This window comes from Ipomoea nil, unplaced genomic scaffold (assembly GCF_001879475.1).
Source record: "Ipomoea nil cultivar Tokyo-kokei standard unplaced genomic scaffold, Asagao_1.1 scaffold1026, whole genome shotgun sequence".
Lineage (NCBI taxonomy): Eukaryota > Viridiplantae > Streptophyta > Magnoliopsida > Solanales > Convolvulaceae > Ipomoea > Ipomoea nil.
This window is the reverse complement of record NW_017617454.1, coordinates 1,244,496-1,263,374: the sequence shown is the minus strand read 5'-3', so window position 1 is coordinate 1,263,374 and position 18,879 is coordinate 1,244,496. Positions and strand designations below refer to the sequence as shown.

The 18,879-nt window shown below is 36.3% G+C and overlaps 3 protein-coding genes across 6 annotated transcripts; 1 reads left to right on the top strand and 2 right to left on the bottom strand.

Moving 5' to 3' along the window:
- Positions 1 to 1,345: 1,345 nt before the first annotated feature.
- On the top strand, positions 1,346 to 6,507 carry LOC109180633 (protein LONGIFOLIA 1-like). 3 transcript variants are annotated; one of them, XM_019330330.1, is made up of 5 exons: positions 1,346 to 2,092; positions 2,215 to 2,462; positions 2,704 to 4,688; positions 4,774 to 4,927; positions 5,593 to 6,507. In XM_019330330.1, exons 2-5 carry the CDS (start codon positions 2,309 to 2,311, stop codon positions 6,366 to 6,368), a joined length of 3,069 nt encoding a protein of 1,022 aa, XP_019185875.1. In that variant the 5' UTR covers positions 1,346 to 2,092; positions 2,215 to 2,308; the 3' UTR covers positions 6,369 to 6,507. The 3 variants fall into 3 exon arrangements, with proteins under 3 accessions (XP_019185875.1, XP_019185873.1, XP_019185874.1); XM_019330328.1 differs by having other exon boundaries at positions 5,578 to 6,507; XM_019330329.1 differs by having other exon boundaries at positions 1,346 to 2,122; positions 2,235 to 2,462; positions 5,578 to 6,507.
- Positions 6,508 to 7,630: 1,123 nt separating this feature from the next.
- LOC109180635 (transcription initiation factor TFIID subunit 8) lies at positions 7,631 to 9,378 on the bottom strand. The gene has a single exon (XM_019330331.1). The coding sequence runs from the start codon at positions 8,988 to 8,990 to the stop codon at positions 7,860 to 7,862; it is 1,131 nt and encodes a 376-aa protein (XP_019185876.1). The 5' UTR covers positions 8,991 to 9,378; the 3' UTR covers positions 7,631 to 7,859.
- Positions 9,379 to 12,312: 2,934 nt separating this feature from the next.
- LOC109180170 (transcription factor TCP5-like) lies at positions 12,313 to 14,179 on the bottom strand. 2 transcript variants are annotated; one of them, XM_019329653.1, is made up of 2 exons: positions 13,828 to 14,179; positions 12,313 to 13,569 (listed from the first exon to the last, which is right to left on the bottom strand). In XM_019329653.1, the coding sequence occupies exon 2, from the start codon at positions 13,451 to 13,453 to the stop codon at positions 12,608 to 12,610; it is 846 nt and encodes a 281-aa protein (XP_019185198.1). In that variant the 5' UTR covers positions 13,454 to 13,569; positions 13,828 to 14,179; the 3' UTR covers positions 12,313 to 12,607. The 2 variants fall into 2 exon arrangements, with proteins under 2 accessions (XP_019185198.1, XP_019185199.1); XM_019329654.1 differs by having other exon boundaries at positions 12,313 to 13,564.
- Between the last annotated feature and the right edge of the window lie 4,700 nt (positions 14,180 to 18,879).

The following is an 18,879-nucleotide window of genomic DNA, read 5'->3' as shown; positions in this document are numbered from 1 at the left end:
TAGTTTAAGTTCATGGCTGCATAAAAGGCAAGCGGTGACTGCAAAAGAGTGGAAGACAACATGGCAGATATGAATTCCCAAAGCCTACACTTCTGGATCCAGAAGGAAGGAAGCTGCTGACTCTTTCTAAGGAATACTTGTAGCTTACTCAAATACATTCTTTTAAAAAATAATTTTTTTTTAAAAAAGAAAAAAAAAAGAAGAGAGGCAAAGCCAGCCCATGAAATTGAATCTTCACATGGAAATATTCAAGAAAAACTCACCAAAAAAAAGTTTTAAAATGAATAATTGCCACTAATGTTGTCTCCCTTCATAAAAGCTATGATAACAAGGTGAAGGATATAATGGTTATTGTGGATTGAAAGAAGGGAAAATAGACCCAAAAAATGGTTAGAGGTTTTTTGATAAATAGCTGTTAACTAATTGGGTTAGTGAGTTTGATTAGTTGATAACATTAGCTGATTGTAGAAAAGTTGTTAGTTGATAGCTGATTACATGCAAAATGATTTTCTTAAAAAGCTGATTGAAAAAGCTACTTTGAGCAGCTTTTTGAATTTTAACATTTTGGAGCACTAAGCTGTTACAAAAATACTAAATAATCAAACATTTATATTGAATGTGTAACCAAGTCAAACAGCTAATAGTGGTCAAATAAGCCAAAATTGGCTGATAAGTTAACTATGTTACCAAACATGGCCAAAATGTTATAGTGGATTGAAAGAAGGGAAAATGGACAAAAAAGAGGTTGTAATTTAATGATATAAGTTTGGGATTTATATAAGAGATTTTAGTTTTAATATTTGTTGTTACAAAAGTGTAAGATAATAGAAGACAGAGAATGATTGTAGAGGGGGTTAAGAGGAAGTGAGGGAAGCATTGCCAGTACATAAATCCACTTTCCTACATGCAATCTGACAAACACCACATGCCCATGTAGAAGAAAGAAAGGCAATAGAGAGGTCCATACTCAACTCCACACAAGACTGCCCTCCCTGCCTCCCACATTATTTGTCCACTCGAAAACGACTCTGTTACTCTCGCTCATAGCTCAACTGGTCAACTAATTCAAATAAATCATGTCTTAACTAGTCGAGAAATTTCAAAAAGTCAATCACAACTCAATTTGTCGACTAATTCAGAGAAATCACATCTTAACTCACTACTGAAAATTATGAAATTTCCGACCACCTGAAAATGATCTTAAATCAAGTTGATACTAAAAAGTGGTCAGAAATTGCAACAAAGGTTTTTCCGGATACCAAAAGTAGTTGGAACGAGACTTTTGACTTGATTTAAGATCACTTTCATGTGGTCGGAAATTCCATAATTCCAGTAGTGACTGATCGAGTAATTCAGAAAGTCAATCACAGCCCAACTGGTCAACGAATTCAAAGAAATCACATCTTAACTGGTCGAGTAATTTAAAGAAGTTAATAGTTCTGATGTACCCAGAGGCCAGAGTATAGAAAATAATCGAGTCATTGACCTTGTTGCGAGTAAGCATTTTAAGAAACCTGTAAATCATTAAGGTACATCCCGCAATTTATCTCAGACAGAAACAGTGGGGACCTCGGAATTAGGGTACAATCCGTTGAAAACAACTCAGTCCTCTTCTTCCTCCTAATCCTAATACATCTAGATTTGACCCCACTTAGTTCAGACTCACCCAATCTAGCCCCTACCCCCCCACCCCCACCTCCAAGTTAGAGCTGCTTTAATCTTTCATACCTGCATTATTGTATTGTAGCAGTATATAAGTATATTATCACACAACTTTCTTTCTCTCCATCTTTCCCTGAATAAACTAAGCAGCATCTCCCTCCTTCCTTGAGAGTGACAAAAGACAAAACTCTGCCTGCAAACTTTTTCCTTTCTGTTAAGAAACCCAAAAGGACTTCTCTTCTTGGCCCTCAAGATTTCCCTTCAATTCTACTTAACATACATTACATACACAATACACACACAGTCTACTCATTTTGCAGCATATATAGCGTGTAAGGCGAAGGAGGAAACAGATGCTTACCCGCTAGTTTTCAGTGGTGGGTGTTGAGGAAGCTTCGTTCTGTTATAGTCTCGTCCCGTCTGCACCATTGTAAGTATATATTCCTCGTTTTTCTGTCCTGCATAGATAAAGAATTCGAGAAACTGACTAACTTGTGATATCTGTTCAAACATGAAACATATGTATAAACGTTCTTGGTTTTTGGTTTTAAGGATACGCGAAGATACCTGGAGGAGGAGGGAATGGGAGAGATTCTGTCGTTCTAACCAGTCAGCGTGTTAGAAGAAGAGAGGAGAGACTAGAGAGATGTCTTCGGGGATACCATCTTCGGTGAAAGATGCCCACCATGATCTACGCAAGCAGATTGGGTGCATAAATGTGATATTCCAGCTGTTCGACAGGCACCATTTCTTCACTGGCAAACGAGCCGATTGCCATAACAACAAAAAACCCGTTACAGGTATTCCTGCAAAAAAGATTTTGTTTGGTGTCAATTGTTGAAGTCTAATGAAAATCCTTAATTTATAGCTAGATTGATAGAGAATAGAGACCTTTTTCCTGTACTAATAACTGAGAATAGAGACAATCACCAGTAGTTTACATGAAATCGTGAAACTTCGGTTTTCTCATTCGAACTTAGTTTATACGTTCTGCAACACCCAATGGGGAGCCCAGAATCTAAATTTTCACAATGTGTAAAGGTGCAAACCACAATGGGGAGCCCAGAATCGCAACAGAAATGGAAGTGGAACGAGTGGTGGGTTCTGATGAGTCATACAAGGTCCTTTCTTCTTCGTCTTCTTCTCCGTGCCCATCCACTCCCTCATCACTTGACCGAAACAAAACCGCTACACAAGAATCCCCATCTTGCGCCCAAACCAATTTTTCCAGAATCCCCGAGGCCTTGGACATGGATCAACATAAACCTTCATTGCACTCGAGTAGGCAGTCCCCTGATCGAAGAAGTGCAGTGAAGAACTTGATGTACAGGGATGACTGCACTTTATCTGTCAAAACGGGGGCTAGAGAAGAGGATAGAATCCGAGTAATGAAGCACATAGATTCTCCTAGGCCTCTGCAGCAGTCCCCGGATCTCCGAGATGTAGTGAAGAACTCAATGTACAGAGACAAAGAAGAAGGAAGAGTCCGGGTAATGAAGCACATAGATTCTCCCAGGCCTTCGAAGCCATCTGCAGTAGTATCAACGAGAGGCCATGCTAGATTTCAAGAAGCTCCATTCTCTTTCAAGGAAGATAGAGATCATACCATGCAGCATGCAGGAAGGGATCCTTGTCGTTTCTCTTACGATGGAATTGAATCACGAGAAACATTGAAGTCGACAACGAAGCAAGGAGAGCTTCCTAGGCTATCATTGGACAGTAGAGTAAGGTCCATAAGGAATCGTTACGAGGGAGATGAGAACTCTGTCAGCACACCCACCAGAAACGAAGAATTAGGAAGTCATAGACGATCTTCAAGTGTGGTGGCAAAGCTAATGGGTTTAGAAGGTTTTCCAGAACCTACTTCCATCAATGACGATCAGGTATTACAAGAAAGATTCATTTCTGTCGAAAATTCTGTTCCAATTTCACAGGGATTGGGTCAACACAGCAAGCAAAACCAAGAAACCAGCTCTTCACAGGATTCACAAAAGGATTGTGTCTTACCACATTCTAGACCAACCAAACCAACCTCTTATTCAAGGTTTCCACTAGAACTTGCACCATGGAGGCTATCAGACTCCAGTAGGGCCCCACAGAAAACACTGCTAAGAAGTAAAGAAGCCTCCACAAATCCTCAACAGATATCCTCATCGGTTTATAGTGAAGTTGAGAAAAGGATAACTGAACTTGAGCTCGATAAATCCGGGAAAGATCTCAGAGCACTCAAACAAATACTTGAAGCAATGCAGAAGACACGAGCAAGGTTAGAGAGCCAAACACAAGAGGTGGCTGACTTCGATACTGATTCTCAGTCGAACAGTTTTGCTACAGATTATGGTTGCCATCAGCAAAGTCCCAGGCTATCAATGCAGCAAAGGCAGCAATGCGATCACTCATCTCCTACAGAAAAAAGATCTTGTCCTCCAAAGAGGGTCAAATCTTCCAATCCAATCAAGCAATCTGCCAAACTAAATGTTCAAATAAGAGTTGCAAGTTCCTCTACACGCAACAGAGATGACTCGGTTAACAAAGACCGAAAGAACTCGACACTTAGGAAAAATATCATCAAAGACCCCACTCAGAATCTTCCTTCTATAGAGAAGATCAATCAAAGAACATCAAATGCACTGCAAGCTTCGAAAGGCTCTGCACACATGAATGGAGGTCGGCATCCTGTGCTTGACAGGAGCCCTGGGGCTGTAAGTCCAAGACTGCAAAAGAAAAAGCTTGGCATAGAGAAGCAATCTGAACCAAGCAGGATTAGAAGGAAAGAAAATAAACAACCCAAAGAATCAGAATCATCGAATAGGAGACCAAAACTGAAATCTGCCAATCAGCGACAAAGTTATAACCACCTCAGTGAGATAAGCAGTGACACAGGAAACTTTAGTGAGCAAGGTGACACAGCTTCAGTGCAATCAGAGAGCAACAATAGCTTGGCCTCATATATGGAGACAGAAGTCACAAGCACATATCATAATATTGAAATGGGAGCAAAACAGCAAGTCGTCCATAAAGAGACAGTAAGTGATTAACTTAGAATTTTCATGATTTTATTTTACAGATTATTATTAATTATATTTTACTTCTTTTTTCCCTGCCATCCAGAATTCTGAAATGAGATTGAGAAAAGATACAATGATGGCAGAACTTGCAATGGCTACAATTGAACAACCTAGCCCTGTCTCTGTGCTTGATGCTACATTCTACATAGAAGATTCACCATCCCCAGTGAAGAAGAAGATATCAATAGCTTTTGGAGGTAACAATCACATACCACAAAATATGTATTTTCAATCTAAGTTGCAATTGGAATAGGTCACTTGCACAAGAAACATGAAACAAGGCACATATAATATACACCACAGTCAAATTACCAAGAAAAAAGTACTGAGATTTTATTTATTTATTTATTTCTTTTTTGGGTATGCTTGGGTGGGGGATTAGAAAACAGAGTCCAGCACACTTAAGGTACAGTTCCATTGTCGTGTATCCATTAGATCATTTCACCATTGCTCCTTACACCTGTCTGTTAGTCATGCAAAACTTGAAAAAAACATTTTCAGTCACACAACACCTAAGGATATGGAAATATAAACAGATATTATCACATGGAGTTAAAGAAAAAAATGATTAGTATTTGTTTGGCTCTACATTGGAGCAACTGGAACTTATTGAAGTTTAGGCTTTTCATATAAGCCACAACTGTGAAGCTTCTTGAAAAAGAGTTTTTGCCTCTTAATTGCTTTAAAAGCCTTTTTCTCTTTTCAATGTTTGGCCTAACTTATGCTTTTTGGAGTAGATAATTGCTTGTATGTCAAACAAGCACTAAAACCCAAACATTTAGAGAAGTTTTGTTTGCTGAAATTCAATGAAAGCATTTATAAACAGTGCACTTTCTTACCTTATCAGATCATGACATTTCAGATGCTAATGAAGAAGAATGGCATACAGAGGGCTTGGACCACTTACCATTCAGCACCAGACACAATCTTAGCTCTGAATTCAATCATAAGAGTTTAGAAAACGTTGATCACCTGCTTCATAAGCTCAGGCTACTAAATTCTACTCCCCGTGAAGGTGCCATGAATGAAATAGCTCTTTTCTGCCAAGGTGATAATTCTGACCATTGGTACATCACTAAAATATTGCTGGCATCAGGCCTCCTCAAAGATCTAGATTGTGTCTCGACAACTGCTCAGCTTCATCCATCAGGCTATCTGATTAACCCCAAGCTGTTCCATGTACTGGAACAAACTGAGGAAAGCACTTGGCTAACATGTAAAGGACCACAAGAAAACACTGCCAAGATAAAATTTGAAGAGAAAATTCACAGGAAAGTTGTATTTGATACAGTGAATGAGATTCTTGCACACAAACTAGCTTTAGAAGGCTCTTTAATGCAGGAGAGAAATTTCAGTGGACAGCAGCTTTTGAAAGAGCTATATGCAGAGGTGGACCATCTCAGGCCTGAATCAGACAACTTCCTAGGCACTGCGGATGATGAATTGATTAAAATCATAAAGGGAGATTTAAAGCATGAATTAGAAGATTGGGTAGAACATCGTGGTGAGCTTCCAGCATTGGTATTGGACATTGAGCGCCTAATATTTAAGGACCTGATTACAGAGGTAATAAGTAGAGAGGTTGCATGGCTCCAAGATAGACCAAGAAGACATTCCATGCAACTATTTATGAACTAATGGCTTCATCTTCTGAGCTTTCTATTGTAGCATCCTACGCACCCTTTTTCTTTTCTAACTTGTGTATGAGCAAACACTAAATGTATGATATTCAAGCATTTATAAAAGAGACAACTTCTGTCTCAAAGTTAGCTATGCATTTCAATTCCCACAAGTTGTCATCACAATTTTAACTAACAGACAACCTGCATGTAAATCATAACATTGTCCCATGTTTTTTGTCCACATTTTAATCTGGAGATGTCCAAAAATTATGTCCATCCAGATTCAGAGTTTCAGAAAAACAAATGAGCATAATTATGCAACAACTATACTTTTGCTCTCAAAATGAAATTAATGTTTCTTCACATCTGAACTGTCATGGGATCCACATGGCTTATTTATATTGTCTGATGTGTATCATTTGTGCATAAAGTCAACAAGGACAGCTCTAAGCATGCAATTAAACAGAAGACTACATGGTTGAGATCAGAGCAGTAGAGCACTGGCATTTATCTAGCAGCTGTAGTTTAGAATGACTCCTCTATTGATCTACCTGTCACATGTTCTCTCCTCTTTCGGGCCAGGGATGTGAGTGGAAATCCTTATTCCTAAATATCTATTCCAGGATACTAAGAAAATGAATCTACTTCCAATATATGGTTGCACTTTAGTTTGAATTTGTTCTTAGCAATGCGTAATTGGCTAATTTTAATATAAAAAATTGATGCAGTGTGAAGTATTTTATATTAAGCATAATATATTGATTTCATTATGAACATTATAGTTCATCATGTCTTGAAACTCTTTATAAACAAACTCTTGCTTTTGTTAAGGCATTTACAGAGGATCTTTTTTCTCCTTTTTACCAAGTACAAACCACTCTCTCTTTAACTAAAATTTCCCAAACATATCAGATAACCTGGGAGGTTGCACAATGCCCGAAAAGTTATCGCTGCAATTAGGCTTCTTGAATTACAACAAAGTAATACACATCAATCTGTGAAATCACTACTAAACTGCAAAACAACAAATTCAATTTTTATATCCTTTCCTTCACTTCCCTGAAAACTGGGCAGATGCATGCACATATCTATATATATTGAGAAATAAACTTGCCTACATATTATAAATGCCATTTGTTCAAAAGTTCAAAATTGTATAGCACAATCAAGATGGTTCAGAATTCCATAATATATCTTAAAAGACATGAGCAAACAGAGTATAGAAAAAATAGAAAGCAACTGAATAATATATCTTAAAAGACATGAGCAAACAGAGTATAGAAAAAATAGAAAGCAACTGTCATTATGAAAAGTTATCAAGTACAAAGGTTCAAGACATGCCTAACAATAACATACCTCAATGGATTGTTAAGTGGGAAAATACCCCTCTAGCAGTCTGTAAAACCCCATATAAGGACAACTCTAGCCTCTACTTTGATTAGCATGGAAGCAGCATCTGCCTCTGTTTGCTAAATGAGTATCCTAGGACTAATGAAACATGCCTAATTTACAAGTGAGCCTGCTCCTGTGAGTTATTCATGGAACTATTGAGAATTTGCTCAGCTGTTCTTTTCCCGTTAACTTTCTCATTATCATTGACGACCTGAGAATCTAGTTCCTCATCAGCCTCATCCCATAGGCTTGCTGCTCTACCTAATGTCTTTCTGTGACTTTCTAACCGGAATCGTACTGCAGTTCTTCTTTCCAAGAGAACCTTTTTCCCACCATCATCATGATTACTTGACCTACTCTGAACTGCTTCAATGGCTGGAGTAAATGCATCCAACATAGAATCATGGTTTCTTGTAATGGCATGATCCGAATGTTGCATGAAGGTTTCATCAGAAAATCTTGCTGGAAGGACAACTTGGGAGACCTCCTTCTCCCCAAATTGCAGAGGTGGTGCAAGAAATGGGTTACATTGAACTGTTCTTTTTTCCTCAGCAGCATCTACTGGATCAACAGCTACTGCAGCTTCACGCCCATTAACAGCCAACTGTTGCTGCAAATTCAGTTTGCCAGCCATTCTATGATCTTCAACTTGCTCGGCCTTAACAATCCTGCTATCTGCTTCTTTCTTTTCCACCAAATTTAAACCTGCATAACTCTTGGGATCTGGAAATGCAGGCAACCAAGCAGGTACATGTTCAGGTGGGTTTTCTCCAGTTTGCAGATAAGTAGGATTTAGTTTCCCATTCTTAACTACTGGAAATTTGGGAATGGAGTAGGGAAATGGGATTTCTTCAGCCTCATCCACAAATCTAATAATGTCTTTGACTGCTCCCGAACCCAAAAGACAGTGGCTAACATCAGAAGCACCAGAAAACCCCTGGATGGAACCCAAATCTTCTAATCCTTCAATCACATCAAACACATTACACTGGCTCCTCCCTGCTAAATTTGCACACGAATTGGCAATTCTCCCCACATCTCGAATGTATCTGACAGCAACATCCGAAAGAGTATCCATCGCGGACTGGTGAAAGTTCTGAAACCCTACACCCTCGCATATCTGAGCAACAGCAATTCTAGCAATGGCCTGGGCAAATTCGTCCTTCGCCGTCACCTTCTTCTTCTTCTTCGACGCCCCACAGCTGCGTTCACTCTCTTTTACACTCTCCCCACCTCCATCGCTCATATTCAACACTTCATATCACTCCGCTCGAACTAAATCTCCCAAAACCGACCATGCATTCACCCGCGAAACCCGCACATTTCAGCACGAAAATCCGAGAAATGAGTTCCGAAGAATAGCGCAAAAACCTCAAACACCGCTCGCACTTTGAACGAGCTCAACAAAATCAAATCACGGAATTGCGAAATTCGAAGACTTACCAGGAAATTTATACAGCTATTAGGGTTTCCCGCTACTGATCCCTTCTGTCAGCTCCAAAACCCTAGCCAAAGGAGCTGAATGATGGCTCCTGAACCCAGTAAAACCTAGCTCAAGGGTTCAGAATATCAGAAACTGTAGAGGCGGAGAGAGTGAGAAAGAAGGAGACGAGATCGAGAAGGAGCGGACGGTGATTTTGTATGGTGTCTACTTATAGACGGACAAGCTAGGCGTTGTTGAGGTCAGGATCGTAATTTCCAAGATTGGGCCTGGCTTACCGATGCAAAAAAAGTCAAAGCCTAGAGGAGGTCGGCCCAATAAGCTATAGAATAGGCTTTCAGAATTAAGGCCCATTTTCCGAATAAAATATAATCCACACAAAATGGGCCAGGTATATTATTATTTTATGTATTAGGATTTTTTTTTTTAAAAAGGTATATAGGTTTATATTTATAGAATTAAGTTCCAGTGCGGATGTATGTTTTCCGTGTGTTTGTGCGTTGAGTAATATGCGTGAGTTTTGTACTTAAGGTGTGCAAGGCTTGTGCTTAAAGTGCGTGAGTTTTGTACTTAAGGTGCGTGGTTGTGTACTTAATGTGAGTAGTTGGGTTGTGCTTAATGTGCATGAGTTTTGTGCTTAAGGTGCGTGAGTCTTGTGTTTAAGGTGCGGTGCGTGGGTTTTTGTTTAATGTAAGTAGTTGTTGAAACTTAAGATGCGTGTGTTTTTGTGCTTAAGGTGCGTGAGTTTTGTGCTTAAGATGGTGCGTGAGGGTTGTGCTTAAGATGCTTGAGTTTTGTGCTTAAGGTGCGTGTGTTTGTGTTTTGAATGTATTTTGTTTGAGTGCTTAATGTGCGTGTGTTGTGTACTTAAAGTGCGTCAGTTTAATGTTTAATGTGAGTCCAACCACACAACCACACGAGAAGCCCCCTCCCGCACCTGATCCCTTCCCTTAGTTTACACACACACACACACACATACACACACACACACACACACACACACACACACACACACACACATATATATATATATATATATATATATATATATATATATATATTTATTTATTTATTTATTTTGTAAATGAGAAATTATGAGTTTGATTCTCACGAGATTTTATATTTGTTTTACTTATAGTTTTCATTGTTTATAAGTGATAAATCATAAGTTTCATTCGTGAACACACCCAATTGATTGATCGAACAATTAGCTTAATATATATTCACAAGATTTCAATTAAATTCAACTTTCTATTTGAGTTTTAGCTTTCTCAATTTGAGCTGAGCTAATTAATTATGGACAATTTGATTACGCACCTTCAAATATCAACGTATACTCATCTTGAGAACAAGCTAAGGTGCAATATTAGGTGGCAATGCACAAGATGGAACTTATTGGGATTTGTTACGTTTTATTTGAAATCATGCTCTAAAATATTGGTCTTGTGACGCTTAGATATATTTGTTTAATTTCTTTTTTATTATTTCATACATTTAAAGATCGAGAAGGAAATTAAATTTAAAATTTTGTTTATAGTGTTTTATGTATATACTATTGGACTACAAAATTTTTAAACTCATGTATATTGGTATGATAATAATAATATAATTGCATATACAATTATACACGTTTTTGTTTATTGTATAGTTAAAAATTAAAAATACAAAATATAATGATGTCCCAAAAGGGCGGCCAAAATGTTAAATGCGTAAAATATACTTTTTGTAATAGAAAATCACGAGTTCAAACTCATAACATTTTTCAGACGATGTTAATGTGAAATATGGAAATCATTATATTAAATGATGTGGAATACTTAAAATATAACAAGTTAATTTTCTCCTTGTGACTTCATTAAATTAAAAATAATGAAGTTTCTAAACCATCCTAACAGTACAGTTTCAACTTTCAATTCATGAGATATCACATAATCACACAAACATTTGTTGAGCATATAATCATTAATATACAATCTAAGTATCAACTTAGGCTTTTAGTTAAGATGGAGTACATACTTCAATTTGGTATCAGAGTCATGCTAAAGGTCATGGATTCGAATAAGTAATAATCGGTCCGCACATATGAGGGGGCGTGCAGTGTTGAGCATATAACCATTAATGTACAATCTAACTATCAGCTTAGACTTTTAATTAAGATGGAGTACATGCTTCAATTACATTTATGTGGTTTTGGTTCAATGAATGAAAATGGAAGTAATAAGAATGGAATAGAAAAAGAAATTATATATGGAATTACATAAGGAACTGCATTTGAATGTTAGGTTGGTTAATAACTAAAAATGAATATATATATATATATATATATATATATATATATATATGCAAATGACAAAAGAACACTTACTCAAAACCAAAAAACATGTTTAAGTTTGAACTTCAAATTTAATTAAAAGGCTCCGAATGAGGTAAATTATGTTACATGCCCTAAATGCTTGTAACAAAAACATCCATGTTTACTTGTACAATAGAACACATATCAAGGATAGTGCAAGAAAAACTAAATAATTGAAGTAAATGTAGTCTTAAACTTACTATTTGCAACATTATTGCTAAAAATTATGTGATTTTCATCCACTGAAAAAGTGGTTGAAAATTGAAGGTACGTTTCTGATTTGAAAGACCATTTCTAATCACTTTTCGAGAAAGTATAATTGCAAATAGCTAGATTCATGCTTATATATATACTCAAAGAAAACCATACAATTTACACATAGTTATACTAAATCATGTCAACAAAATGGAAAAAGATGGATGAAAAAAGCAAGAATACGAGCAAGAAATTTCAAATGATCATATCTAGGGCAAAAGAAAGTGAAATTGACAAGACAAAACCCTAAAAGCAAGGTGTTTGAATGTTTGGTATATCAATATATGTATTGTGTGTACCATGTATACATACATATATACATACATACACACACATATATATAGTACGTACGAGGACTCTGCATCATCTTGTCCCTTTCCTTGCATACATAGGTAAAAGACTAAAACTTCAATTGATTCAAACCCTAATTCTTCTGTACTATACATATCTCTTTTCCCTTTTAACCCGATTCTGAAACTCTTTTTTTATAGCACAATTCATGGCCAAACAAACATGATATATAGTAATTTATTTATATATATATTACGAAGAGTTTACGTACACATGAAAACAGCTCATCATATAAACAAGAATTATGATGAAAACGCAGCTTTTAATTCAACTGGGATGGAATTGGATAGTTATAATATACTTGAAAGGAATAATAATGGAAATGTGATTTCGATCGAACGGATATGATATGATATGATCTGTATAACGTTGTTGACAACATACCAGGATTAAAGAAAAGTACTTGATCGATCTGATCGAATTGAATTGTCACCGTTAAGTAAAGGCCGGAATTCATGGTTCTTCATTCGTTCTTGTCTGGCGGGGCTCCGGCGTGGTGGGAATGGAGAAAATGCATTGGTTTGATGAAATCGAGCGGCGGCGGCGGTGGCCGGAGGGAGGATGAGAAAGGAGGCTGAGAGGTGGAGCTCATCAGCATCTGGAAATTGATGATTTGTTTCAGGTCAAGCTCCGGCGGGGAGGCGGCGGGGTGGAGAAACGAGTATGGCTGTAATCCCGGCGGCGGACAGACAAGAACCTGGGAGGAGACGGCGGCGGTGGACGGAAAAGATGGGGAGGATAAAACAACGTTGTTGAAGCTGTGGAAATGGTCTTCCGGTTTTGGATGAGGAGGAGGAGGAGGAGTAGATGGATCCCATCTTAAGAAAGAAGTGAACGACGGCGGCGGCGGCGGCGGGGTAGAATCGGCGGTAGACGGCGGCGCCGTGAAATAAGGATCAAAGATTCTGGGAGGAATCTGGAGAGGCGGAAGCTGGTCGATATCACCCTTCGCCGCGTCCAGCAACCAATCCACCACCTTGCTGGGCTGATTCAGGCCCAGCCGGTCCTGCAGGTCGTACAATTGTATCGCCGTCGGCACCGAAAGCCGCACGCGCCGGTCCCTCAGCCCTCGCACAGTGCACACTTTGCTGTGCCGGTCTTTCCCCCCAAACGCCCGCGAAACACGAACAATCCTCGGATCCTTCAACCTCGTCCACGACGTCGACGACGACAACGTTGTCGGCCTAGACGACGACGAGAATCCCGCAACCGTCGCCGTCTTCCCAGGAACATTCACTTTCACATCACTTGAGTTATCCCCCTCCTCTTTTGTCGCAGCATTACAGAAATCCACTTCTCTTGTAATCATCGTATCTTCCTTCTTATCTCATTATTCAGCAGCTCAGTTGATTCTTGAGTGGTAAATTATCAACTCGATCTGAATGATTGATTCTCAAATTCTTCGAGAAATCCTAGGGATCTGAACTAAGAATAAAATCACCACCAAAAACAAGAACATTAACATATTCAAATCAAAACGATTAAAAGCCCTAATCAAGAACCCTAGCTAAACCAAAGCCATGAAATCCGATTAGGGTTTGATGAAAAATATGATCATTTTTATAATTAAATTAAACATAGTATATATCAAATTAAAGCAAGACATACAGTACAATCATACACTTGTAGCCATGGGATCATATCATAAGTTCATGCATGAGATCGATCTAATTAAAGACTCACATCAGAAACTGAAAACTGGCATTCTGATCTGTACGTCTGAAAGAAAATTGGTTCCTGCAGAAAGCTGAAGCAATAATACTCCAAGTTGAGTTGAAGTGCTTTCCTTAAACTACTCAAAAGCCCTAGCTAGCTAGGTCTCCAAGAAGCAGTTTGGATGGTATCAAATGAGGGAATTCTCTGTGATTTGATTTCTGGGTAAACATATAGTAGTAGTGGGTAAGTGAAGATGCCAAATCCGTCAAGAAATTCTACAGTGTCTATACGTTATTATATACTAACTGAATTTTTTCTCGATATGAATAGAATTCTGAAATACTTAATTTTTTTCGGGACGAAAATTCTTAGGGAGAAAGTAATGGAGGATGGGGTGCCACGTAAAGGTCTGCATTTGAAAGATAAATGTACCAGTCAAATCTTATCACAAAATTCTCATCAAGTCATAATCGATCATGTCATGCCTAGTGGAGTAATGTAATTAGGTTGTGATTAATGTGGTTTTGCAGTTTAATTAATTATTATATTTTAGTTTGGGTTCGGGTAAATTAAGGTGATTAATGTGAGCAAAGGGGGACCATTCTGCACATCTACAAAAGTTGTCCTAAATGCTTTATCGACAACTGCAAAAAGCGTGCTGGTAGAATTCAAATCACATGGGGTTGACAGATGCATGCCTATCTATTATGGACTCATTCATCTTACTTTGGTTAGTTGATATGTGAAGTTTTCTACATGCTTAATTATTCTTTCAAGGTTTAAAACCAATTAACTCTTCAATAACAAACTTAATTAAGCACCAAAGCAATCAACTGAGTAGAACATAATTCTTATACTAAAAAACGAACTTATGGGATATAATTACACTTATATATCCACAAATAGTAATGGAAGGTTTAATTTTCCTCGTCACCGTAAATAATAATACTCCATAATAAACTTAACCAACATATTTTTGTATGGTAGAAATCACACTTTTAATCTTTCAATTGTAACTTAATTGTTGTGTAATTTAATTTCTCATTGTCAATTTTTAAAAATTCAATCATATCTCTCAGTTGTTCTAAACATTGTCAAATTGGTCTCTCGATCCTTAGCTTGAAAACTAATGAGATATATGGATTATGAAATAATTCATTTTAAAAAACAACAAAACCCTAAAATGACAGACAAGTTTAACGTCCTCAAGAGAGCAAATTGATAACGTTTAGAACAATTGAATGTCTGAATTTTTACAAATTGACAATGAAAAACTAAATTATACAATAGATAACAATGAGTGATCCGATTAAAAGTGTGATTTTCTGTTTTTATATATGTTTCACAACATGAGAGTATTGTAACAAGTACTAGCAATAAAGAGCTAATAAATTATATACAACAAATAACAATTGAGAGATCACACTAAAAATGTAATTTTCTCTTTTTATATACGTTTCACAACGCGAAAGTATTGTAACAAGTGACAATGAAAAGCTAAATTATACAACAAATATAATAACAATTGAGGGATCAAACTAAAATAGTTATTTTCTTGACACAAGCTAAGGGTATTGTAACAAGTTAGTATTCACTATCACACGATATATAACGTCACCAGACTATATATTCTTGAAACAATTCCTCCAATATCTCAATCCAATCACTACACAACCCAAATAGTAACAATAATCCTCTCATATATTAATTACATGCATAACCTACAAGCATAAAGACTATACCCTAAACATTTAGTGATTACCCCTTTTGCCTCAACAACATATAGTTGTAAATAAGCTAGGTTTAAAGTGATTAGGGGGATGGAATAGAGAAAGATGCAAGAAGGTGGAGACAAAAGGGAAATTTCAGTGAGATAAGTCTAATGATGAAGATGTGGTGTTTACTCAAAGAGTAATGTCATGTTTACGTGAAAGATGGGTATGTGAAAGGGACATCAAAGGAGGGGAAGGGTTACCTCAGTATAGATGAGGGACCAAACTCTTCTTCTTCTTCTTTAACACTGAGTACTGATAGATGTATGCATGTAGAGTCTAGCAAGGGAGGACCACTTCCATTTTCCTGCAGATCAGAGGGATTTCCTCACACCCGGCCCACTCTCTTTTCATCAATTCAATGTCTATACACACATATACATACAAACACACACACACACACATTAAATTATAGCTTCATGAACAGTTCAATTGGTTTCTAAGTGCATGATAGATTGTGGTAAGGACACAAGATCAATTGAGTTCTGACAGTCGCAGTATTGGAGTTATACCAAAAATGTGATGAGCTCCTTATGGCACCTGACATAGGTCCTTCCACTTAATGGGTTGCTGATCGAGTCCGTGATTTATTCATTCATCACTATTATGTTGAGTGAGGGTGTTGGAGGCCGGGGGCAAAAGAATTTTGTCTTTTGTGGGCAAAAAACTAAACCCTAATTTTTTTTTTTTTTTTTTTTGTTGAGTACCTAAACCGTTAATATTAAATCTCGAATATTAAAAAGTGAGCCCATTTACTAAATTTGAAAAGTGAAACACTAAACCAAACAGAAAGAAGAAAAAAACTTTAAAACATAAACATTATAAGATGAACCCTAAGTGTACTGCATATTCAATTTTAAAATTGGAAGGACTTATTAAAATTTCACCATAATTTTTTACCTTTTTGCTCTAAAACCATTAATTTGGCCAAATAGACGATTATATTGAGATTAAGTCTCAGTGGAGACGGTGTTGACTCTTTGTGCTTCAACTGGTTGAGAAAGAAAGTATAGATGAAACACTGGAATGGAGCCAGGAATTCTGTTGAGGGAGGGCGAAATAGGGACGGATTCAGAAATTTTTTCCAGTAAAGGCGAAACATTAAAACAAAAGAGATATTTAAAAAAAATACTTAAGAAATATAGGTGTAAATATTATTAGATATGGGCGAAAAATAAAACACATTGAAACTTTATAAAAATATTCATAACAAAATATGAAACATAATTAATTTGATAAAATAATTTGAATAGAAAACACATTATAATTAAATTACACATCTCATTATTAATGTAAAAGAATATTATATGTGTGTGTGTTAAATATTAAAAAAAAAAAAAAAAAAACTATTAAAACGAGACCGTGTTGAAGCCAAAAGAAAACTGTAAAACTATATTGACAACCAAATGATTCGAACCCCTGCTCTACCAACTAATCTAACTCATTTCATATTTATAATCAACACTCAAACATATACTATATATACATATATACATACAAAGATTATATATAGGGTGGGGTGGTGAGGGGGGCAGCTGACCCCACTACCCCCTTTTGGTCCGTCCATGGATGAACAAATACTACAATGTAATAGAGTCAGTAACTTTTAAAAAAAATAAAATTATTGAAATTAATTTTTATTTTTTGCAAGCAAGTTCTATCCTTATATATAGCTAAAGTTTTTTTTTTTTTTTTTTTTTTTTTTTTTTTTTTTTTTTTTTTGGGTACGTAAGAGATCGAAATGGTATGTAGCCGTGTTGGAGTGTCTATCTAGTATTGTGAAAAGGATCTTTTTTTTTTCTTTTTTTTTTTTCTTTTTTTGAATGCTGAACATACAAAAGGATCTAAATTGAAAATAAACATTAAACTTTTGACTTTGCTGAACATACAATGATTAGATGTTGTATTGCAAGTGGAGGAAGTTAATTGTAATGATACGATGATGGTTATGAGTTCTTTCGGCTTCTATGGTGGGGTTGGTTCTTGTATAGCCATATAGGATCTTAATCTTATCCAAAAGGCTATACGACCACCTATCTAGGGTTTGGGTTTGTGTTACATCCTAGGAATTCAGAGTCAAAAAGATATTATACATAAATATAATGAGACATAAAGTATTGCAACTGATAACCCTAATCCATCATCTAGATGGGGTATGCAGCTATTAGAGCATGCACGAGTACGTTTACTATACATTATCACTAAAAGAGAAAGAAAGAAAAAAAAAAAAAAAAGTAATTTGGGCACCATTGAATTGATTGACTAATTTGAATATCCACGTTAATAGTTTAGTTTTGCTATTATAAAAGAAAAGGTTTTGGAATTGACCATGTTGTAAGCACTAGTGTCTATGTTCAAACAATTTAGACAATTGAGATATATATTATGGGGTGTTTGGTAAATAGTTGTTAGCTGTTATTAGCTGATTGGGTTAGTGTACTTGAGTTGTTGATAGCATTAAATTAGTTGTTAGCTGATAGCTGATTATATGCCAAATGACTTTCTCAAAAAGTTGATCGAAAAAACTACTTTGAGCAGCTTTTTAAATTTTAGCATTTTAGAACTATAAACAGTTCCAAAAAGCTAATTAATCAAACACTTATAATGAATGCTTAACCAAGTCAAATAGGTAATATTAATAAAAAAAAATTAAAAAAAATTAAAAAAAAAAAAAACTATGTTACCAAACAAAGCCATATATTATAATTTACCTTTTCTGCCAAGATTTTTGAATACAGATAAATTCTTTTCAGAATTGGAGTTCAATCATATATATGAAAAATCTCTAATAATGGCACAACGAGTTAGGCTTACAAAATATACAATAATCTAATATTGTAACTAGTAAGAGAAAATAAATAATTTTGTTATTGTAATACTAAACTCATAACTTCTTGCATATGAGGTTAGTTTTGATACTAAATTGAATGATGTGATTCGCCGTCTTAACTAAGACAGTTGAGTAGTTGATAACTGAAATGCACACTTTATACATACATTATAATTTATATACTCGGATCAAAGCATGCAACATTCAACCAACTCTTTATTCAACCAATCTTCAAAGAGTAAAAGCAAAGGTAAATATAATTTACCCGGCTGCTAACACAGACAGACAGGACAAGAGAGACCACGAGAAAGAGAAAAAGCCAAGGAAGTATAATGGACTATTGAGGTACGCACCAATGTTTTGTTTGGAAACCATAAGTATAAACCAGTGCCATGAAAGGAAAACTAAACAAAAAAAGGAACAAGACGAAGATCCCAAGGAACAAAATTAGAAACGGCAACACACAACATGCTGGCC

Bases quoted from the DNA above. Each gene is read 5' to 3' on its own strand.
- LOC109180635 (XM_019330331.1), bottom strand. From the start codon at position 8,990: ATGAGCGATGGAGGTGGGGAGAGTGTAAAAGAGAGTGAACGCAGCTGT.
- LOC109180170 (XM_019329653.1), bottom strand. From the start codon at position 13,453: ATGATTACAAGAGAAGTGGATTTCTGTAATGCTGCGACAAAAGAGGAG.
- LOC109180633 (XM_019330328.1), top strand. From the start codon at position 2,309: ATGTCTTCGGGGATACCATCTTCGGTGAAAGATGCCCACCATGATCTA. The intron at 2,463-2,703 runs GTATTCCTGCAA...CAATGTGTAAAG, and splicing joins CAACAAAAAACCCGTTACAG to GTGCAAACCACAATGGGGAG. The intron at 4,689-4,773 runs GTAAGTGATTAA...CCTGCCATCCAG, and splicing joins AAGTCGTCCATAAAGAGACA to AATTCTGAAATGAGATTGAG.